Here is a 24,588-nt window from a genome sequence, read left to right as displayed (position 1 = left end):
CTTGTGGATTCTTAGACTTCAGATCTGTGCTCTGGATTGGGTAAAAAACAAAAAAAAACATTAATTCTGCAGAATATAGCGACTGTTCAACTGAGTTTCGTGGTACCAGGCTTCCAAATATTGTCAGAAGCGCGGCCCGCCAAGCGAATGGACGCCATATTGCCAATTTGTTTTGTAATTGTATTCTACAGTTAATAATTGTATTCAATTATTGTTTTTATCAGTAAAAATAATATTCAGAACCCTTATTTTTTTATCCTTAACTGTCGGACGGACTATAGAAACAGAATGGGTGCAAAATTGCCGCGTCCACGTTTCTCACGCCTGGACAACAAGTACATTTAGTTAGGGTTCATGAATATTAACACACTCGACATCAATCATACAGTATTACCACATTAAATCAAAAAGGCCCCAAGCACCCACTTGTCGGGCGACAGACCCTTAATTTGGTTCTTATGGAGGTGGCATAAGAAAGTGGAAAAGGGTTGCCATAAGAAAGTGGGGTAATTTTTTTTTGTTAATTTCACCTCGTTTTCATAGTGATTAGGGAATGTTAATTAGTTATGGATAGGGATAGTTAGGGGCTGTTAAATGCGATAATGTCGTAGAGAGCTTTTGGTATAAACTTTTTGTTTTAATTTCAGTTTTTGCGAGGCAGCTGTGGATTTTGGTAGAGATTAAAGAGGTCCGAAATTAATGTTTGTCAGAATGATCGTTTGTAATAACTCTTTTTTCTCTGAATCTAATGGTTGTTCAGAATTGTTATAGAACAAACCTACCTAACCTATAGTTATCTATAGGATGACCATTTAAAATTTTCAGAAAAATAAGGATTCAGTGAGAAAAAATTATGACAAACGATGATTCGGACAAAAATTACGGTATGACTAGCGAAGAGTATGCGAACTTTGGCGCTCCCGTTTTATGGATCAGCTAGTTAGACCAATCCCGGGGGAACCACGACCCTAAAGTGAAGAGGAGACAGACATTTTAAGGATACGTTGTACACGACACGACTCTTAGACCGTAGGGCAGAAGTACCGTTTGTGGCCACGGTACACGTTTATTGTATATATATATTACACGTTTGAAATAAATTTATAGTAATAAATCATTACAAACTTTATTCGTTTCAGTATTTATAAACTCACTAAACATATTATTTTAATACTATAACTTTTTATATATGACTTCAAATGTCAACTGGCCAAAAACGGGCTTAAGGTGGCCAAAACCGGTACTTCTGCCCTACGCACATTAGGACCGTTACAATTTATACGTTTATAGACTAAATATCGGCGATATAAACCCTGATGAGCAAAATAACATATTACTTTGTACGGAAAGTTAACTATCCTATTGATCGTCAGTGTATAATAATGGACTCGTAACACCGGAAGGTGGGCTTCGATAACTTTTTTATTTATATGAACAGCGGCCGGTCTGGTAACATAACAAGTTTTAATAAAATCAAGAATTATTATTTCTTAGGTGCTTAGGGCCTACGCAGCTGACGGGGCTCGCACGGAGCGGGTGGACGCCTACTGCCCCGTTCACATTATGTATGCATGTATGTATATACTTTATTGTACATAAAACAGCGGTCCTCGATCGATCTTGGGCAATTTGTTTGGATTGTGACCGTTCCAGTAGCATGGACACTGCGGGCACGATCGATCTGGAATAATGTGATTGTGACCCCGCAATGTATCGCTACGGGCACTTTTAACTGGAATAATGTGAACGTTAGCAAAGCACACTGCGCGCGTCGCGTCGCGTGCGACGGATTTTACCTAATCCGCAGGCGTGCGCCCGCGCAGTACGCCTGCGCCAGCTAGCATAGCGCAGTAACTTTAGAAGCTGCAGTTATGATTTCACGGCTCAACAGCACTATACGCGATCTCTCCAAATTGTAATTGCAGTAACTTTAGAAGCTGCACTTTTATACAATGATTTAAAAAATCAGTGCAGTATCTATACTTACTGCACCTATGGTTTGTTAATCATGTCCCCAATTTCGAGTTACTGCAGTTATGCTTATTGTAAATCATGGATCCTGACGATTTACAGTAAATACGTCAAAGAAGAAGTTGTAGAACTCGTTTTGCTGATTCTGAATATGTATTTAACTCAATTTCGACAAAAACTCGAGTTACTGCACTTTTCGTAACGGGGGCAGTAACCTCCCCGTATATATTTAACGAAATGATTTTTCAACAATATTCCATACATTACGTCCGCTATCTTGCGCGAGGACATCGCGATTTATTCGTCATGAGCCAGGACATGCCCACTACAAGGAAATGTTTATCTACCTCGCTCACCAACGTTTTTGCTCGGCGTTTCCACAATACCACGTCGCATTTACTGTAGTGTCTTGAAATCAAACACTATGAGTCTTCAGAGTTATTTTTTAAATAAATATCATGGGGCACTTGACACCAATCGACCTAGTCCCTAACTCAGCAGAGCTTGTATGTACACAATGGATATTAGGCAACGGATAGACATACTTATATAGATAAGTACATACGTACGTACTTAAGTACATATTAATATCCAAGACCCGAGAACAAACGTACGTATTATTCATACGAATATCTGCCCCGACCGGGAATCGAACCCTCTAACAACTTTACCATCCGGTCGTCAATATTTCAACCTTTTATATTTAAATTTTATATTAAGGAAATTGCGTGTGTTTGCTTCATATTATTAATTAATTTAAATGTGGCTCTACCCATATCATATGGTGCAATTTTCCGATGTCAAGTGATAAAGAGAATCAAAAACTTACCTAGCCTACAACAAATACCTAACTAAATTTACAACTTTTCTAAGTTAAATAGGTTACTTTAATGATTGTATCTTTCTTTTTAACACCTTAACCAGCCCTTACCCAGGTATTTCATATTAATTTCGGCTTGATATCTCACCGCGTTCCTGAGGCACCCCGAAGTTCGAAAATCGAAGTTGGTATGGTACCGTCCCTCTCGCTCTCGTGTTAAATAGTAGGAATAAGTGTCAGAGAAACCGAACGACACGAACTTCGATTTTTCGAATTTCGTAGTAGCCCTGCAGATTCCTGCGAAAACGGGGGGGTCGAGAATGTAAGTGCCTATAAGTCAAAACGTCTCTTAGATTCTACAGTACTCTAATGTTAGGGGTTTTAGGGTAGGTATTTACGAAATCTCGTGGGTGAATGGACACGCGGCAAAGTCCGCGACACAGGGTGATAGCGGAATCGAACCCGCGATATGTTAATGCGCGTCCGATCGTGACGCACGCCCGTCGTCATCACCATCTGATACCGCACTAAATATATTAGCTAAATTCTAGAATTGCTGAATTAGACGGTTGCGCATATCAAAATATTGAGAGAAATTTAATAAAATAATGAGGGTATTTTAATACAAAACTATGGTCATAGCATGCCGCAGATGAATGCGACGTCGGTGACGGTGACTCAAAGGGGTCATGCCGTTTTGTCACCAAATTATTTTTTATTATTATTGATAACAAATATTTATGTTAGTCTGTAAGGTATTTATTGTATGGGCCAAGTTGCCCGAAATAAATGAATTTATTATTTTTATTATTATGTAGCTTTTGGCCTTGGAATGGTTGTCCGGGATTTCCCAAAAGTTTTCGTAGAATTTATATTCCAGGATTGGAAAATATTCGTGGGTTTTCCCAAAAAATTTCAAAGTCTAAACGTAACGGTTGAGATTTTGGGTTTTTTTCCAATTCCGCGGCAATATACAGGTAGCCCACGTGTTGTTCCAGATTGTCAACTATCTGGATACCAAATTTCATTCAAATTCATCCAACGTTTTAACGTGAAAGAATAACAAACGCATCATACACACATACCATATACCATTTGCAGATGGTAGGAGCATGTGCAAGGTCCGCCCGGATTGCTACCACCATCTTGCTCGCTAATCTTGCCGTGAAGCAGCAGTGCTTGCACTGTTGTGTTTCGGCGTGGAGAGTAAGACAACCGGTGAAATTACTGGCACTTGAGGTATCCCATCTTAGACCTTTAGGTTGGCAACGCATCTGCAATACTCCTGGTGTTGCAGATGTTTATGGGCGGTGGTGATCTCTTACCATCAGGTGACCCACTTGCTCGTTTGCCATCCAGTCCAGTTTTGCATTTTAATAAGTATTAGTAGGATTTCAGCAGTCCAAGGCTACTGCAGTATAGCTGGAAGTGCTGAAACGTCGAGATTATTTAAATACTTAATTTCTTATTATAATGATTAAATCCCTCTAGCGGAAGCTATTTAAAAAGAAACAGAAGCGATTGAATTTCGAACATTCCAAATTTGAATTAAACTGTGTCCATTCCTTACCACATGACAGATGAACTAACACATGCAACACAAACAAATCAAGATGCCAACATCGATAATCTACACAGTCACTCAACCTCTTTGTTCATGTTTTATTTTAAACTGGCAACACAGCACTAATGGCGTCCAAATCGTAGTGACGTTAAGTTGACAGCGTGTAGAGTCTTTGTTGATGGTAACTTTGATAAATACTTTCTAAGTTGGCAAGTTAGCGGTTTGATTTTAATTTAGGTACTTTATTTACATGGCACTAAGATTCCTTCGAGGTTGAGTCATTTCATTATGCTTCTAATTTGCGTTTACATTTGTTATTCGTAAATTAACACAAAGTATTAAAGTATTCTACCTTAAACTAATTTAAAATAATAAATATAAGCGACATTAAAACATTTTTTTTTAATTATGAAATGCAAAGTACCTACATAATAAGTACTCAAACTTTGTACTAGGAGTATGTCGCTGGCTTTTTAGACAGCAAATTCCAGATTTTATTAATTCAACAGGTACCTATTCCGTCTCTAACTTTCCCTACGGTGTAAATAAGCTCAAAGTCAATGTCAAAACATCTTTATTCAATTTAGACTGTTACAAACACCTTATGTAGTCGTAGATCAAAAAAATCTGCCACCGGTTGGGAAAAACCTCTGTTAAGAAAAACCTGCTAATAAACTCAACTATTTTAAATAGCCCTCTAATCAGTTAAAATAGTGTATATTTTTGCTTATTTTCAAGGATAATGAGTTGTATACCTCATCATGTCAGCCCAAAGACGTCCACTGCTGGACATAGGCCTCCCCCAAGGCTCTCCACTCAGACCGGTCTTGTGCTTTCCGCATCCACCGCGAGTTGTATACCTAGTTGTTCTACATTATGTAATTCAGCATTAGCATTGACCACCCCACTCGTGCTATATCTGCGTAATCAAGATGGCGGATTGGCGCCTAAATTATGGGAACGAAACCAAATGTACTATCGAACCATTGATTCCCGCCCATCGTAGAATGTTCTTACAGCAAGTTTCATACTTAATTCCCTCGTCGGGCAATGCGATGTTACAATGATTTTGACTGTGAAAAGGACATTGTATTTCGATTCAATTGGTAGCGATAATGTGCACAGAATTGTGAAAAAGATTTTAGTGTTGCCGACTGTTTGATTGCAAAATGTAGAGGCATACATAAAGGTTTAAGGTTTAAGGCCTATATTAGCCGAAAAGTTTTATTTCAATTGGCAACACTGACATTAGATGGTCAATGCCTCGACTTTCGCCGGAAAAGTTGCCAGCTTCAATATCTGTAGGCAGTGTTAACAGTTTAAGATCAATCACAATAGTTCCACGACATGGCATACATAATGGAATGAATGTTTTATTTATGAAGTTTTTATCGGGTCCGTTCCTATCAGACAATCAATTTCAAGCTTGAGTACATCTCGTTTGACATTTAGACGCATTACTATTGGCTTTTAATGTAATATATAATAATAATGTAATGTAAGTCTGTCTGCAGCCTATTGGAAACTTCATACATCGTTGACTTAGCGGATATATATGCAGATAAATTGTATGTAAAATTTCGCGTTATAACTTCCAAAATACTCATATCTGCGAGCCCATTACCTTCTATTTGAGATGCCATAATCACCTCTACAATACCACGGCAACGCATATAGTTGAACAGACGCACATGTGCGTTCGTAGCACTTGACAAACTCTTTGAATTGACAGCCGGCAGTATTCCATTTCAGCCGTTATCAAAAACTCGAACGTGCGACACTATTATAGGTTATGGGCCCAGTGTAAATATAAAAAAGTAACCTTTTGTTTTTGGGTTCAAGTTACAGATCCCTACGCGGTCTGTTGACTGGTGTCATTTATTTATTCATCATTGATGGATTACATACCAATGGTAGTGGTTATCAAGTAGTAGGTGATCGCTCACGCTCTGATGCCTATCAGGCAGATTGTGACGCGACCGATGCACGACTATTTTAATTGGGAGTTGATGCTACAGATAAAAAACAAGATGGCGCCCGAACACGTGTTCGTTAGTTAGTAATACTTTACACGTTGTTTACATGAGGTGATACAAGCTGCCAAATTTTCGTCGAATATAAATGTCATTGTGAATTGAGCATAATATTTCGTTGTTTCAAAAAATAATTTTGATTAGGTACTTCTGTCGGTTGGTGCTCTTAAGGCGTTTAAGTTTGAATTGCTTACTTTGAGTCTAGGTCAATAATAAATCGGTGTCAAATATCTCGTTGCTCATATTTATTTATGTTAATGTAGTGGAGGTACTCTTTGACTGCACATGAATACTAATAATGACTTAGGTTGCAAGCATGTTTACTTCCCAAGAGGATGCGAGTGGCGCAACAAAGCGCTGATAATTCTTTGAGCTGTGTCGCCAAAACTATGCGGGCAAAGCATATGCTCGCATGCTTCTCTCGTTTAAAGGCCGCAGTGCTCGTTTGACATGTTTATAAAGACAAAGGTTACAGATGAATATCATTTAACGAAACGACACTCAGTTTCGCGAACGCGGCATAAACGACGCCCAGTCACGCCATCTATCTGATTCTACGTACCTTTCACCGAACAATCGCTTTATAACTTATTTAGCGAAGCTCGCTAACGAACGGCGATAACTCGCGGTATGACGTCGCCCGGGTCTAACAGCCAATCACGCGTCATTAGGAATCATAAGGACCAATCAGCGCGGGCGACTAGGATAGCGTGACCCGAACGCAATCCGATTCGAGTGGTATTCGTTACCGCGAGATGGCAGTGCCCGCGCGCCCAATCGTCGCGCCCATCGCGCTGTCGTGCCCATATAATGATCTTCACAGCCTGGAGAATGAAGTTGAGCCCCTCATTAATTGGCGTTTTGAGCCGAGATCGCTGCGCGAAAGATAGGTTAATTCCTCGCTCGCGAGAGATCTTTGTCGCTCAAAAAGGAAGGTGAGCCAGCGCTTTCTGGAAATCAGATCCAATTACATGTGCCCGTTTAGTTTTTTTTCTGTTTGGCATGCAATATTGATGCCCTAGCTATCCTTCGGGCTAAGTTTATCTGGAAACATTTCTCGCATTTGTTGAGTTGTGTCGGCCCCACCCACGCGGCGACATTTACATAGCGCGGGCACGTCTCAATTAGGAGAGCTAATGTATGCCTCGACTCGGGCCCTGATCTGAGTGACGCCGGCCGATAGCACGAAACGTGACGAGTGACGACTATCGCCAGTTTCAGCGACACTAATAGGAGCAGATACTGGGCTTTACTTTTTGTACCTTGCACACTTCCATTAGCCTCTAATAATACACCCACTGGTTCCTTTATAAACTGACTACCTACCTACTAGAAAGTTAATCAATTCACAGGATAAAGTACCTAGCCCCGCACCATTTGTTAACAGCTAACAGCGTTTAGATGTGGGATGCAAAATGAAGTTTACTTTTCTGTTTTCAGGTGAGGACGAGGAATGGGGAAACGAGAGCGAGGCGATGCCAGGAGAACCTCGCACGCCGAGCTCGGGGGGCGAACGGCCCGCGTCGAGCGGTGGCGCGTCGCCCGCGTCCGCTTCCGCCGGTTCCCCGGCCGCCTCACCGCCGCGCCTGCGCCTTAACACCTCGCTCGCCACCGACCCTGCGCTCGCGCCTTCCGCTACTACCCTCAAGCGTGAAATCCCTTCACCTTCACCTCCGCCGCCGCCGCCGACGACGCAAGCACAAGCCCGAGACTACCTGGCGCTGACAGCTGCGTTCCCATCGCTCTTCCCCGTCGCCCCTACAGGGTACATGTGCACGCCTTGCGGTATCCGCTACTCTTCTTTGAGCACACTTCAAGCGCACCAGGAACATTATTGCACTAGTAGGCGACCGAAGCCGTCGGAATCGGTGGAACCGGGTGCTGATGCCGTCGCTGATGAATCTAGCAGTGACGCGAAGACGCCACGTCGAGTAGGGAAACAGTACGCTTGTACCTACTGTTCGTATAGCGCTGACAAAAAAGTCAGTCTCAATAGACACATGCGCATGCATTCTTCGTCACCGGTCAGCAGCGGAACGCCAGCTCCAGCGCCGACCTCCAATGGAGACACGACCGAGGGCCAACCGTCACCTGATCGCTACTGCACCGACTGCGATATTAGATTTAGCTCCATCCAAACATATCGAGCTCATAAAACACATTACTGCAGCACGAGGCAAGTTGTGAAGCCAGCTCTGCCTTCGGCAAGAGGAAGCTCTGTGACATCGGGCTCCGCACCTCCCTCACCAGGTGCCACTCCGCCTGCTCAAAACCAATACGCATTAGCGCTACCGACTAATCCCATCCTCATCGTGCCGTATTCTCTGTTACGAGGCGCGAGCACTCTACCTGGTACGACTTTACCGGACCCTGACACGCCGTGTTTCCTGCTACCTAACGGTACATTTCAGCCTTTGAGCCGAGCTTTACCAAATATGAATTCAGACGGAAAGGACGCAGAAGTTTTGAAATCGGCTAATCGGCCGCGTGAACCTTTAAAAGATGGTGGTACACCCCTTGATCTGAGTGTGAGGCGTACTCCTGAATCGGTAGGAACAGATGAGCATGAGAAAGAGAACCGATTGAGATCTGCGACACCGGAGCAAATTGTGTGTGCGCCTTCGCTGCCAGGGTCTCCGGGTACGCCATCGCCTGCAAGGCGTTCTTCTTCTCCCAGCGGAGAGAGCTCACCGAAACGTCGACGGCGAGACTCGCCGCGAGGTCTGACACCGAAACCCCCAAGTGTCCCATCTACACCTGAAGGCAAGTTCCCACCAGTGGTCGCTGCGCCCGTCTTACCGCCCGCTGTAGCTATACGTTTAGCTTCAGAATTGCCTCTGGCGGGGGCATCTCCGCAAGTCCTAGTCAAGCAAGGCGTCTCAAAATGCAAAGAATGCAACATCGTGTTTTACAAACAGGAGAATTATCATATTCACAAGCGCCACTACTGTTCCTCGAGGGCCGCGGATGGCCGGGCTAGCCCAGCTCCTGCGCCATCGGAACCAGGACCGCCTCCACAGTACCGCCAGCTCTACTGCTTGGCATGTGGGATTCACTTCAGCTCTCTGGATAATCTGACGACACATCAGTCTTACTACTGCACGAAGCGCGAGACGCGTTCGCCGCGAACTGTTCCTGAGGCTCCTAGGCCTTCTTCGGGGTCTGAAGGCGGTTGGAAATGTCCGTGCTGTGACGTGGTGTCGCCGACTGCGGCGGCGGCGCAGCGCCACATGGAGGCCCACGCCGGCGTCAAAGCCTTCCGCTGCACCATTTGCCAGTACCGCGGCAACACACTGCGAGGCATGCGTACACACATACGCATCCACTTCCCGAAGAAGCCAGCGGATTTGCAGGTAAGTCTGGTGTCTTTTTATAACATCGTTTTATACCTAGTGCCATCCACGAAGACGCGTGATTTTGTCAAAATTAGACATGACTTGTAATAAGAACCACGGCATGCGTCATCGTGAATGACTTCCAAAAACATTAACAAACACGAAATGATTAGTTTGTGAAGAACGTTAATGTATTTAGGGTGAGAAGTTGTTTGGGCACAAAAATAACGTTCCCACTTTTTCACCGTACAACGGCAAAACCTACTAGACACTGGCAAAATCGTCCTCCAATGGACAGCGCCATATTTTTCTAAAAAACAACAACACTTTTTTCACCTGACTTCGGCAAAGTACTTTTAAACTTTACGTGAAATCATGTTCACATCCGTCGTAGGTGTTTTAAAAATGTTAAAATTTTGTGATTTACTTACTCATTCTTTTTCAACTCCTTACAACAGTTGCGCTGACGTCAATCTCAATGTATGTAACATTGGCCACATCAACACAAAGATCTCAACCGAAAATCTCAATCTGTTCCAGGAAGAGAGCTACATAGCCTGCGTGCTTGAAAACGACAACCGGGAGACTGCTTCCCCCTCCCCCGCGGTGGGGGAGCGGGTGCACCGCTGCAGCTCCTGCGCCTACACCTCGACATACCGCGGCAACGTGGTCCGTCACGCGCGACTCGTCCACGCCACCGATGATCCCGAGCCAGAAGAAACATCCCCCATACCCGCGGCCGACATCAAAAAAGAACCAGAGCCGGAGCTAGAGGAAACTCCGAATTACTGCAAATCGTGCGACATATCCTTCAAATACGTTGCCACTTATAAGGCTCACAAGCAGTTTTATTGCACGGCCAATAACCAAGATGCCGCGGCGAATAATAACGTGTCCCCGGCGCTGCCAACCGCCAGAGTCAACGAAGTGCTATGAGCGTTAGGTTTGAAATTGGAATGGACTTCTTTGATGAGCGCATACTATGAAAGACCCTAACTAAGGTTTAGTCTAGGAGATTGATGCGTACTGGGGTTCCGTACGGAATCTTCAATTGGGTTTTTTATTGGCTGGTATTCAGACGAGAACCTCAGTTAGGTAGATGTTACATTAAAAGTATTTAAAAGTTTGATATTATTGTCTATACTTATCTACTTTTGATAGTAGCTTCTACTTCAGATTGCGTGCTTGCTAAGCCTTGATATGCGCTCGGTATCTTTAAATTTTAGTATGTATCTAACACTTTTGGATCTATATTAATTAATGAGTGCAATAATTGAATTAATCCGATATAAGTACTTGCACTGCATATCAACGCCAAATTAAACTGTTTAAATTTTGACGGTGAGCGAATGAATGAATAATTACGGCTAATGTACATAATATATAGCTCTCAATTGCATAGTTTTTTTTTTGTTATAACCTGTTAAAATAGTTAATCGTGTATGTATTAGAGTTAACGTTTAAAACTACCAAATTGTAAATACTATAGTATGTGTAAAGATATTATTACATTGTAACAAAATTTTATTACCATTTGTTCTAAGCAATTGTTCTTGGTTTGTTGTTAATTTTGTTTAATATTATTATTAGGGTATCGAGTATTTGCAATGAATATTACAGGATCTACGAACTATAGTAGTAATAAATGTGGTTTTAAGAGCATCCGTCTTTTTTCGACTTATCTAGTACGATAGAGACGGACGGTCTTATGAAAAGCTTGCTCAGTAAATTTTCTAACTTTATCGTGAGTTTTTAAACTGTCTGTGGTTTTACTTGCACCGCCATCTATGGATGATCGATATCAACTTTATATTCAATCAAATAAAACCTGAATTTTATTCTTAGTAGGTATATAACAAATTAACTAGATTTCATTTCACGAAGCAGTAAACCAGCTGTGGTTGTATTGTCTTTGTGTCAATTGTAAGATAAGTAATCAGGACAACTGTTACGGTAATAATAATAAACTACCTACTATCATTTAGGTAACCAAAATTTAAACAATTTTTTTAATCACGCCGTAAAACTCATGATATTAAGTTAAAGCAAATTATTTTTAGTATACAACTTAAATTTTAAACCACTCTGTAAACGTTAAACAATTCTGAGTGAAACGAAACACTTGCTGTCTCTTACTACGCTTCGCAAACAACCGAGACAACATCATCCACGTTTCGTTATACGCAGAATCAATTCCGCATATATGATTAAATTTTCATTCATACAGTTAAGGATTTAAGATATAAAAATACCATGTTTTGTCAATGCCAAAGCATCGCTAGAGTAATCGTAATGCATTTATAGCTATCTCACTATTAATACTTATAGTTTTAAAAACGCAAGACTTATTCCGTAGACGTATTTGTAAATTGTCATTTTGTGTTTGTCCGTCTCGAAATATGTATAGGCAAAGTTAGTATGCAACTAATATCGTGTATTGCGGCTGTACAGCTTCTATTCCTTTGTCAAATTTAATTAAAAAAAAAACTTTCTATATAAAAATAAAGGTATTTGTATGTGTGTGGACATGGAACGCAGCCGCAACCTTTAAGGCTTTGTTACACTACATGCGTTCTCTCGTCCACTCATTTAGGGGCTGTTTCACCATCCATTGATTAGTGTTAACTGGCGGTTAGGTGTGATGCCGTCTCTAGTTGTTATGTTCGAATAGACGGAGACGGCATCACATTTAAACGTCAGTTAACACTAATCAATGGATGGTGAAACAGCCCCATAATGTGACAATTCCCTCATTTGAAAGATACAAGCTAATGCGCAAACACGACCAAAAGTATTCAATACTGACTTTGCAATAAACGTTTGATCATTTATGGTTATGAAGCTGAATGAACGTATATAGCTACTTACAAATTTAAAAAGAGCTATACAAAATGGTTAAAAATAATACCAGTAGGTACCCATAGGTATTTGACTATGATTCCTACAGACATAGTTGAAATAAAAAGAAACGAGAAAACTCATTAGATAACCGATTTAGATTCTCGGGTCACTCTAGAATCTTTTCTCAATAAATGACAACAGATCCACAGATAACTCACAAGGGTCCATTTAGAAATAAAAGGGGCAAAAGGTTTATTGTATTCTTGTATCTCATTCGACGTTTATTTACAAGCTTCATAACGAAAATAGATCAATAGTTGCAGTAAATTTAATCATCCATTGACTAGTTATTACAATTAAAAAATGACGTTATATTTGTTAAATCAATTCGTTCTTGACCACCGTTGTCTTTGCGCCTCACAAAGTGTAATACTTTTTGGATAAATTAAAATAAGATTTACAGTTGTTCTTTATTAAAAAAATTGACTTTGTGAGACGTCTTTTTAAACTTTTTACATGGTTGAAGCAAATTTTCTAATAAATTTCAGTTTAGTTGGGTTGGAGTTCCATTCTACCCAACCACTGGTTTACATAACCTTTAAAGTTTCGCAACTATAAATTGGAACACCGACCTGCCCAATGTTAATGTTGAATGTCCCAACTATGTAAGAAGGGCTTTATATCTGGCCTTATACTTCGGTGTGGAAAATTGGTCCGTATCGTGCTGTTCCGCTTACGCTTATAGTACTTAATACGTACGTGAGCAGGACGTTACGATACAAACTTCGGAGTAGCCGCTCTTTTTTTTCGGTGGTCATAGATAATGAAATCATGACATTGTTACGAATTGCATCTGATAACGTGCCATACTCTGTGTTCTCAGAAATGTGTTAATTTAGAAGATATCTCGAATAGGCATTTTTTACGACCTGGATTAAGTGACTTAGCTACGAAATTCTTTTTTTGATTTCACATCAATCGAGTACCTATGTACAGTCATCCTTGTAAAAGGCCATCCCAAAACCTATATCATTGTAACCTGCATGAGAACTACATATAAAAAAACTTTCCGCCTTTATACTACAATAGGTGTTCATTACATAACTGAAAATCAGAAAGTAGTTTGCTCAGAATCCTGAATACCTAGAATCGATTACACTATGTTTTAAATCGGGTCGTCTTTGTGTTTTTAAATCCCTTTTTATTATAGCCCAGTCTAAAAGTTATGATGCCAATTCAATATTTTAAGGAGGTTGCATAATATCTCGATAATTTAATACTGGCCGTTTTGCTGTCAATGTGTGTTTCTTCTAAAAACGTCAAAGCGCAACTGACAAATAAAAATTATGAGTGTAGAGTTAGAAATGAAGTAGAATTACTGACTTGGCAAAACACACGAATCTTTTACAATAATGAAGGTATTCAAAAATAAATGTAATCAACTAAAGTTAAGATGAAAAAATATTTTTGGGGTGTCTGCTGTTTTCAGTTATTTAATTAACGCGAATTCACTGCCACCTGACTTCCACAGGTGCCACCGACGCACATGTGCGTTCAAGATGTATGAATAATTATGACAGCGGCACTGGGTGAAGTTCCGAAAACGCATATATGCGTCGGTGGCAGTGAATGCGTTAACACCTTGTATAACGAAGGTCTGACTGCTATGGGATCTTGGTCTACTAGTATTTTCATATAGTTACCGGCAGTGCCACCAGAGTAGAGGTCATGCACACAAGAACATGTCATGTCATGACAGCAGGATTTTGACATTTAACTACTCATTCATTTAATTCATTCTCCTTCTGTGCAATCAGTTCTTTTCGTAGCTGTGTGTGTAATCATTCACTTCAACTCTTGTGGCAGTACTATAAACATGAAAATTACAAAATACAACTGGATGGACCTAAAGTTTTGCACAAAAGAAACATTGAGAATTCACTAAGAATCCTGGTCGATTACACCTTATTTTTTATGAATAAATATTCATAAAAATCCTCTCAAGAAATATAAGGAATTAATAAAAAATGTACTTCATAAACTTTGGAAATTCCCATACATTATGTATCGATTTATTTCACAATTCCACTTTACACAATAACAGGCTTTGAGGCGTCGCAATAAGATGGATTTTCGGGTGTCGTTGTGAAATAAGTTTTTAAAATAAACGTAATTATTAGAATGTTAATATGAGTGATTCTATAGACTTTTGTATCGAAAATTACCATTCACGGTGGTACAGCTCTTAAAAAAAACTTTTTGTTTTAGTTACTTATTAAATAACTTGTAACAGATAGTAATAGAACAGAGAATAACTCAAATAATTAAACTGAAAATTGGTTCATAGCTACAACAACAAGCCGTTATTTTTACTAGAGCCTTCTAGACACGTGTTAATTATACTTTTTCGCTTTAGCTTAAGGTCTCATTTTGAATGTTTATTTATACTTCGTTTGTGCATCTGTATTCGGTTGCTCCCAAACCACATAAAATACATCCGAATACTATGATTGAAATCTGACATTTAAAGTTCCCACTTGCTTACAATATATCAAAAAACTACTGTGAATGGTCATTATTTGATGAGTCTGTAGAAACACCCTAAAGTGATAATACATGTAATTATAAATCATTAACATGATGTAGGCATACAATGATATTGTAAAAATACGCAAGACAATAAATTATTTATCACATATTAACGCCTTGTTTTCTTTGCATCGTGGTTAACCTCTTCACCGCCACAAAAAAAAAGAAGCGACGTGCTCTGTCCGCCACAGAAAAACCAGCGACAATTTCGAGTTGAATGTTGGTAATGAATGGCCGTCTAGAGGCGTGGTGTCACGCGTGAGGCGGTGAAGATGTAAATATACGTTATAGTGTAGAAACTGCAGTTACTAAGTGGAATTAGAATGGAAAAGTGCAATAAGTTTCTGCAAACGCCATTGTTTAAATACTGCATACATGATGGTCCAGTTAATTTCTGTCTTTGAGACCAGATTTTTATCTTCGGAGAATTTGTATCCTACAACCAAAGCGCATAACTATGACAACTACTGGGCTGTATCGATATTTTTAGTACAGATTTTGCAAGGTGTATTATGAGTCTAAACATTTGTTTAAAAGCCATAATAAGAAATTAAAAGGATGAAAAAAATACACTATTTCTTAAAAATGCTTATATTTAAAAGGACACCAGAGAACCGGTTCAATCTGGTTCATCAATAGAATCATATTGCTCCCGGAACTGCCTGGAGTCCTGCTCCTCTCCATAGTAGAAACCCTCGTCGCTGTCGTCCTTGTAACCTTGAAGAGATTCGTTGCAGGTGAAAAACTTAAATATACGTAATACCACTACAGTTGTAGAAACTGAGTCGTGTACCAAGTGGACCTTTCCCTGCAAATATATGGATCTACCCGCGGCAAAGCAAAATTTTAAACTTAATGGCAATCAGTGACATTTGATTAGACATCTAAAATTTTTGTAAGCAGGTCTTAGGATATGACGTCACGTAGACCAGATTTGTGTCATGTTTGTGTAACTTCACGCTGGACGGATTTCGCCAGGCGAAATTTCGCTAGATGGCGTTAGTATCATCAGGTCTGTTTGACGTTAGTCTTAAGCGCTCGGTTATTTTATGCGGAAAACGCTGCGATAAACGCAATGCGTTTGACGCGCACGCACATCAATTACCAAATATTGTCTTAGGCACTTGTCCCACCGCCGACGATGAGCAAGAAGCGAGCAGAGCGAGTAACTAGAAACGAGTGGGCGAGCAGTGAAAAGCGAGTGTTCGAGCGCGACGGGCGATTACTCGCTCCACTCGCTCGAGCCGGGCGGCCGCCAAGCTAACAGCGCTGAGCGTTTTAGTTTCATAGCTCAGCGAGTTTTATAGATCTTGTCGCTGCGACAAAAGATGTAAAGCGAGTTCTCACCGGCAGTGTGAACCGCCAGCGATCAACTATTAATTTATATGTCTCCTTTACTCACACAGGATCTTTTATCTTTTGTTCGTTTCTTGAGCGAGAAAATAGTCGATAGCCAATCGTTTCCTCGCCAGCGGTGAGACAACTGCCTTACGCGGTGAGCGCAGCGGCAAACGCATTTCTGGTAATTAGATTGCGTGGATTGTGATTGGTTAGATTAGATGTGCGTCAAACGCATTGCGTTTAAAGGTCACAGCTCATTAGAGCCACTCGGCACCCGGCCAGCACCGCCTCGTCTTTTGACGTCCACTCGTTGTCGACAGGTGGATTCAGCAGACCTCCACGTGCAACTTAATGAGGGCTAAAAGACAGGCGAAATATCGATAGATGGCGTTAGTATCGTGTTGGCTTATCTCCTAAGCATGCTCGGGGTAGGTACACAAACATTTTTCTAATAACTGTATCAATGTTGTTTCCTGAGCCACAAAGTTGATTGACATAAATAATAGCAGTTATTGAAATCGTAGGTATCCTAACTAGCCTGACTCACCAGTGACAGTTGACATAGACAGACAGACACAAAAGTTTTGTTTTTTTAGACTTTATTTATCGGTTGTGCTAGAGAGCTTCATAACAAATTTTAACTTTTTAGTGTAGCTTGTTCCCATGGTAGCGTCTCCTGAATAACATATTAAAACTATGATTGTATGGGGTATAAATCCACTAAAAGTTAGGACTTCTGGCTGTTTCAATTCCTTCATGGCTCATCACCCAATCATACTAATATAATAGTATACATTGCAAACATTTTTCTCACTGGTGTCTCTTAAGTCACGGGACAGAAAATATACACTAAAGTTGATTGATCCGGAAATAACTTTTTTAATGACTGTATCTTTTTCATGAGGGCTAAAATACAAGCGAAATACGGCTAGATGGCGTTAGTATCGTGACATCCGTTTGACGTTACGGTCTTGCTTGCAATGAGGGCTATCGCGAATGAGTTCGCCGCTAGAGGCGCTAGTGTAGCGTGAGGTCTCCGAAATGTCAAATCTCATAGTTTTTGGGTGAGCTACGCGGGTTTATTTAGAATTAGAATAATTTTGTGAATATTTTGCAATATCTGTAATTAATTATGGCAAATATGCGTTCCGGGGCAATGAATGTCTGTGTTTTGAGACAGTTTTGTCTTTAGGAAACCTTTGTCCTCCCTTTTTTCCGAACAAAACGGGGACTGTGCAACACTGTGGCATGCTCGATATTTTTATGGTACGGTTTGAAGGTGTATTAAATATGATTTTATTTTAACCTAAACTTTGTTTTCACGCCCGTAATAACAGACTTTGAAAGCCATACTTAAAAACCTCACGCAACAGTGCGCCATCTAGTGAGACAAAAAACGATAGCCCTCATTGGCTAATAACTAAATGAGCCAATCGCAAGCAAGACCGTAACCTCAAACGGACGTCACGATACTAACGCCATCTAGCGATATTTCGCCTGTCTTTTAGCACTCCTTGAGATGGCGCGAAGGTCGCATCCAAAAGAGGCAGCGTCCCTTCAGCATTCAAATTAATTATACAATTTTTAGTCTAGAAATTCTTCTAACCTTGATAGTAGTACAATGTACAAAATCTTCTTTCCCCGGAGTGCCAATAACCTTGGCTTTGTAAGTAGCATACGCAGCTCCGTATTTTAAAACATCTTCATTGCTGAGCTGGGGTGGCTCGTCGTATATTTGGTCTTCACCGGCATCGCTCGAAAGGTCAGCTTCTGAAATATTAAATGGGCTTTATTTAATAACTAGTTTACCCACGGCTTCGCACGCGTAAACTATTCGATCTGGTAGTTATTGAAATTCCGGGATTTTGCAAAATTCTCTGGGAAATCCCAAAATTTATAAGTATCGTTATCTTCATTGAGGTTGTGTTAAGAACAACTGTCCAAAATTTTAACTCTAAACCCAGCGTTTGAAATTCAAGATTTTATCCCTATCCCGTGAATTCCCGTGGGAATACCGGGATAAAAAGTAACCTATGTGTTATTCTAGAAGTCCAGCTACCTATATACCAAATTTAATGACTCTAAGCCCAGCGGTTGTTATTTCGAGATTTTATCCCTATCCCGTGGGAATATTGGGATAAAAAGTAGCCTATGGGTTATTCCAGACGTCCAGCTACCTACATACCAAATTTCATGACTCTAACTCCAGCGGTTGTTATTTCAAGATTTTATCCCTATACTATGGGAATATCGGGATAAAAAGTAGCCTATATGTTAATCCATGTTATATATTACCTGTATGCCAAATTTCATGGAAATCCGTTCAGTAGTTTTTGCGTGAAAGAATAACGAACATTCATCCAAACAAACATCCATATGTCCACACAAACTTTCGCGTTTATCTATAATACTAGTGAGTGGGATTAGTGGGATAATAAACATATTAATAACAAATATAAATAAACCATACCTATATCAATTCTCTCCACAGCACGCACCATATCTTCCTCATCTATGCTGTCCTCTTCATCAGGATAGTCATTCCGCCAGTTGTTTTCATCATTAGAGTCATCATCATCATCTGCTTCGTCGCTCGATGGCGTACAGCGACCGTTGTCGCGGTGTGAGCCGAATATCAAGTCTGTTTCGTAATTTTCTATACTGTAATGTAATTAGTTTGGAACTGTAGTAATGCACAACAAACTCAATGGGCTAAATTTGTAAAACAAAAATACATAATAATATAATATATGGACATGTAAAATATGGTAGTTATTATTTAAAAAAAATATTGTAGTTAAAATTTCCATTTACTTTTTCCATTGTGACACGAAAACTAATCATACATTTGTATGGATAATTGTCGTGTCACAATGGAAAAAATTAATAGTAATTATAAATACCTGCTAACGCAGCTTTAACGTTGTGCAACTTTTTAGTCTTCACCCATATATTTTATTTTTTTAATTAAACGAAAAAGCCTAAAGTTCCATGTGATGTCAAGTCTATGTACATTCATTACCAGTGATTGGGGATTTGGTTGCCACTAGGGGTGAATGGCCTACATTATGCTAGTATGGATATGCCGCGGGATTTCGGGACAAAAGGGAAGTTTTTTGTCATATTATTGACTATCAATAAATTGCTATTACGGGTCAATGTTTTAAATAAATGTTAATTCTGTTGATTGAATACATTCTTCTAAATTTTATTTATATCATTACCAACACACATAATACTAACACGGAAATAGCATTTATTTTTCGAACAGTTTAATTGGTATTGCAGGATAAACACCATATCCATATTACTCTTTCTACTTGACATCCCGCAGTATGGCATCCAAATCCCCAATCACTGTTGATTACATAGAAATGACGTTACAGAACCCCACTTCAGAACTTTTTGTTACAGAAATGAAAAATATTAAAGAAGAAATAAATATATCATTCATCCAACAGAGCATCGACACAATTGCTTTGTGACAATTACAAAAGAAAGTGATCTTCTAGACTATAATCAGGTGTGTTGCTAGAGGTTGTACTTTGGCAAGGCAGAGCCACTGCTCCGTCTTCCCCAAGTAAAGCAGCACAACAGCTCTCTTAAGTCTTTTAATTGGATTTGGCTGCAAAAGTATACTGGGTTTGGGTGAATCATCAGATGGTCCCTGTAGTTGGCTAAACTAAACCGTAAATTTAAAATCTATAACTTTTTTCTTGTAAATATGTGTGTATGTATGTATTTATGTAAACTCTTTATTGTACAAAATAAGTAACAAACACAATTGACAAATTTTAAAGATATATGTACAAAGGCGAACTTATCCCTTTAAGGGATCTCTACCAGTCAACCTTTGAGCGGATGAGAGGAGCATTCAGTTAGGGACAGACAAAAAGTGAGTTTAAAAGTTAAAATAGCTAGTGAAAGCTACAATACAATGCTTTAAATAATAAAATACACAAATCTATAATAGAGACCTAATATAGAAATAAACTACTACATACAAATATATGCATACATATACGAACATAATATGAATAATACATAACAATACAATAAACAAAAAAAAAAGGATGTTTTCAAAAATTTAAGGAGATATGTCATTATTCTACTGGATCAGCGAGATGTGTCCAATGCAATATTTTTGGATGTTGTTTGTTTGTTTGCAATGAGTTAGTCAGGACTAAATACAGTCAAAACCGTTTATAGCAACATCAGTTATAACAACATTTCAGATGTAACAACCAATACAAAGTTCCAACACAATCTTATATACCAAAATAGCACTGGTAATAACAACCAACCATCTTTAACAACATTGATGTTGTTGTAGATGGTTTTGGCTGTATGTTTTTTTTCTTCAGGACACTACAAGACTAAGTTTTGGTTCACATAATGAAATAAGAAGTAATTGACCAAGATGCTGAAAGTTTTAGTTAAAAAAACAATTAGTTACATACCTAACTAAGTTATCCAACATTGATATATCAAAATCTTGCTTCGCAGCTGTATACAAATCATATGCATACTGTTCATTATCCTTCTGGTCTCTCTGTGCCAAGTCTACCAAGTCAAACTGATCAGCATCTGTATCTGTAAGTCCTCGGTGACAGTTCACAACCTCATACCGACTTTCTACAGTAGCTTTTTTCCTTTCCTTACGTATTTTGTCTATAATGTCATTAACATTCGGTGTTGATTTCAGTTTTATATCTTTGTGTAAGTTTGGTATACTTTTGACATGCGATGTTTCCTGAAACATTAAGAAATTAACTATCAGAAATTGGAATTTTCACAACACTCACTATGTTATTACAATACAGCCCACAACACAAAATTTTATTGAACACACAGAACAGAAAATACTATTGAATTAAAAACAAACATACAAATAACCTAATATACAAAGTAAACAAAACTTCATAGAACACAGCAGTAAATTTTTCTAGGTAATTTTATTGCTAATAGATCTCTTCCAGATAAACTTTGCATATAAGTAATCTGAAATTGACACTGATAAAGCACAAAAATGAGAAATCACTAACAGCTCAAAAAATAATAGAAAAATTCAGTTTGCTGTTAATTACCACAGACAAACGGACATGCAAGCTATTTCTTTCCAAAAATAAAAGTTTAGGGATAATTTAACTAAAAATAAACTTTTTTTCACTCATAGTCAAAATACCACGCACAGGACTTAATGAACTGGTGGTTACAAGTGGTTCTACTCATGACCACGGCCACTGTAATTTTGCCGAAATGTCAAGGTAAATATTACTTGTGAGTGTTAGTGTGATAAGTCCTGTGCATGGTATTTTGACTATGATTAAAAACTTTTATTTGTATAAACAGAGGCGTCTTTACCTATAGTGCAGGGTGTGCGTTGCACACGGGCGCAGCGGTGTTAGGTGCGCCGGCGCCGGCCGCGGCACTTTGAACCTCTATTCCATTTTGACCACGCGCTTCGTAGATGACGCTAAAACTTTTAATTGCAAACGGGCGCTATATGGGCTAAAGACGCCTATGTGTATAAATATCTCCTCTTATGTCCCATGGATGGGACTGAAACTTCATAATCGAAGTAGGTTTTAATAAATCGTCTGCCAGCTTTTCGAAGAAATTTTTAAGAGCTTGTGTCATGCATGTCCATGTCAGTCTACTAAAAAACACCAATTAACTACTGTACAGTCGAGTTCGTAAACTTCTGAGCAAAACTTTGTTCATAAATATCTGAACACGCTTCTACGCCGTTAACAATAGTCGTGTTCAGATATTTTTGATCAAATGTTTGCTCAGAAGTTTAAGAACTCGACTGTACTTGGATAAACATTCAATACATCCAAACTTTACTAACCTGATTTTCCACCGTACCCCTAAATACAAACAGGGAAGGAGAAACTTCATCAGCATTAGTCTTCAAGCGTTTACACATGAGGACCAAAGCATCCTGTGGATTATCTTCTAGGCGGCGCTTTACGCGCAATATTGTAGGCGCAGCCATGGCGATAGCGCAGCCTTGCCTTGACAGCCTATGTGGTGTTAGTGTTAGCGTTCAGAAGGTTGAATTGTAACAAACAATAATAGCAAAAATATCTATTGTTAAGTAAAGTGCTTGCCGTCGATCGGACTGGACGTGGTAGGTTAGGTACTTTTTATATGTCAGTCAGTCATGTCAGGTGCTGTCAGGCAGGACGGCAGGACATTAAAAAAAAAAACAAATAATGTCAATGTCATTGTAATGTCAAACAAAATGTTTATAGGGGAATAATAATAATAATAATAAAATACTAGGGCCATATAAACAACCTACTTTATTTTATAATTTACCTCAAAGAACCTTATCACACTGGCGATTACCAGACGCCTTAGATGAATGATTGGTCTCGCGCGCTCGCTCGACTAGATACCGCCCTAACTAAAAACAAAACGTTCGTGAATGCGGCAACTCAATATTGTAGTGTGCGTAAGAACGGTGTCAGACAATTTGCAAGGATGCTAGTGTGCGTGACGAATTGTGTTGCCAGCTGCTACACTGTTACCCGAATTATTGGGAAAATAAATTATTCTGTGGTCTATTAAGTTACTGGTTACAAAATGTATCTTGGGAAATACTTAGAAATTAAGAAGTAATTAAGAGTGAATATATTAATATGTTTGTGTATAGGTTAGGCGTAGGTTTCTTCTTTAAAAAAATGGTAGGTATGATGTAGGTATATCAATGATCAGGCCTCACTTTTAATTAAAATATATATATATTTAAGGACATTCAATATTTACAAATTATTACTGAAAATTCATGGACTGAGTCACCAACTAAGAAGTTTTGCGTACTTAACACGTTGCACCTATAGTTAAACCTAATAATAATGTACAGGTTAATTAAGACTAAATTAAAAATATTTTTTTACAAAATATACATACATAGGTACATGCATACATACATACTTACATACATACGCTTGAAAAACATAACCCTCCTTCGGGCAGTCGGGTAAAAAGTTAACATTTCAGGAAAATGGGTAGAAATACGAAAAAACAATTTTTTCGTTTCCCGTAATACCTAAGTAAATCAGCTGATTGGGCTTTTGACTGGGAAGACGAAAAACATTTTTAATTTTAAGACACATTCACCCCTTAATTAAATAGTGTCGGGTAACAATTTATACACCTTCAGTGTATAATATCACAAAGATAAACATTAAATAATATAGAACTAGGTTATGTATATATAATAATTACGTTAGATACTTAAATAAAATAAGTTATTAAAATTTATCATCATTTAATGATGATAACAATAACATTCAATTTATTAAAATCTCAACCACGGGGAATTTGATTCTTGTGTACGCGGCAACACAGAATGGCGTTTAGGGTTCATGTTATTTTATTTTGTAATTTCGAAATTATACGATATTTACTGATGGTATGTGATCCCAGTGTCCTTTTTATTTCTTGTAGTATTATTATTAAACAGCTTCACTGCGAAAACTGGCATTTTACTTCGGTTTATGACCAAAATTTAACAAAAATTCGGGACATGCACATTACACACAGTTTGCAACGCGACTGACTCGCCTCGGGCTCAGGTACGCCGATTTCGGCGTACTATTTGTTGCCGCATTTGACAAGTACGCCGGCGGTATCTAGTCGAGCGAGCGCGCGAGACCAATCATTCATCTAAGCCAGACGCGTTAAAGTCCAAGGTAAAAGCCAGATGAGTGCCTAACGAGTTTGGCACGAATACGCAACGATTTTGCCGCGTTTATTTTGCTTTCAGGTGCTAGCCCCTCCCCTCTGAAGGCCTACTCCGAAGTTCAAAAATCAAAGTTCGTATCGTACCGTCCCTCTCGCACTCGTATTAAATAGTATAAGTGTCAGAGGGTCCGAACGACACGAACTTCGATATTTTCGGGTGCCCCCACATGCAGTCGCTAGTCGCTCGTTTGCAGCCAATTTACAAATAAAAGAAATTGGAGCGAATGTAAAAAAAAAATAACATTATTTTTACCGAAATTGAATAGTTTTTTTCTCAGCGATGAAGCTCAACATTTTCAGCTTTATCGCTATATGTCATGTGACCAGATTTGACAC

General features: G+C 39.2%; 2 protein-coding genes across 4 annotated transcripts in view; one reads left to right on the top strand and one right to left on the bottom strand.

Annotated features, from left to right (window-relative positions):
* The window catches only part of ush (Zinc finger protein ush), a 354,793-nt gene extending 339,527 nt beyond the window's left edge, over positions 1-15,266 (top strand). For all 3 annotated transcript variants that reach the window (XM_074085243.1, XM_074085242.1, XM_074085244.1), the window contains exons 2-3: positions 7,829-9,741; positions 10,264-15,266. In XM_074085243.1, coding sequence (XP_073941344.1) covers positions 7,829-9,741; positions 10,264-10,659 — 2,309 coding nt within the window. In that variant the 3' untranslated portion in view covers positions 10,660-15,266. The remainder of the gene's footprint in view (positions 1-7,828; positions 9,742-10,263) is intronic.
* Positions 15,267-15,728: 462 nt separating this feature from the next.
* On the bottom strand, positions 15,729-22,670 carry fs(2)ltoPP43 (female sterile (2) ltoPP43). Its single transcript, XM_074085257.1, has 5 exons — positions 22,349-22,670; positions 20,955-21,247; positions 18,965-19,155; positions 18,101-18,264; positions 15,729-15,898 (listed from the first exon to the last, which is right to left on the bottom strand). The coding sequence occupies exons 1-5, from the start codon at positions 22,493-22,495 to the stop codon at positions 15,773-15,775; spliced, it is 921 nt and encodes a 306-aa protein (XP_073941358.1). The 5' UTR covers positions 22,496-22,670; the 3' UTR covers positions 15,729-15,772.
* Positions 22,671-24,588: the final 1,918 nt, after the last annotated feature.

This window comes from Choristoneura fumiferana, chromosome 3, assembly GCF_025370935.1.
Source record: "Choristoneura fumiferana chromosome 3, NRCan_CFum_1, whole genome shotgun sequence".
NCBI classification, from domain to species: Eukaryota; Metazoa; Arthropoda; class Insecta; order Lepidoptera; family Tortricidae; genus Choristoneura; species Choristoneura fumiferana.
This window is presented reverse-complemented; position numbering and strand designations above follow the sequence as displayed.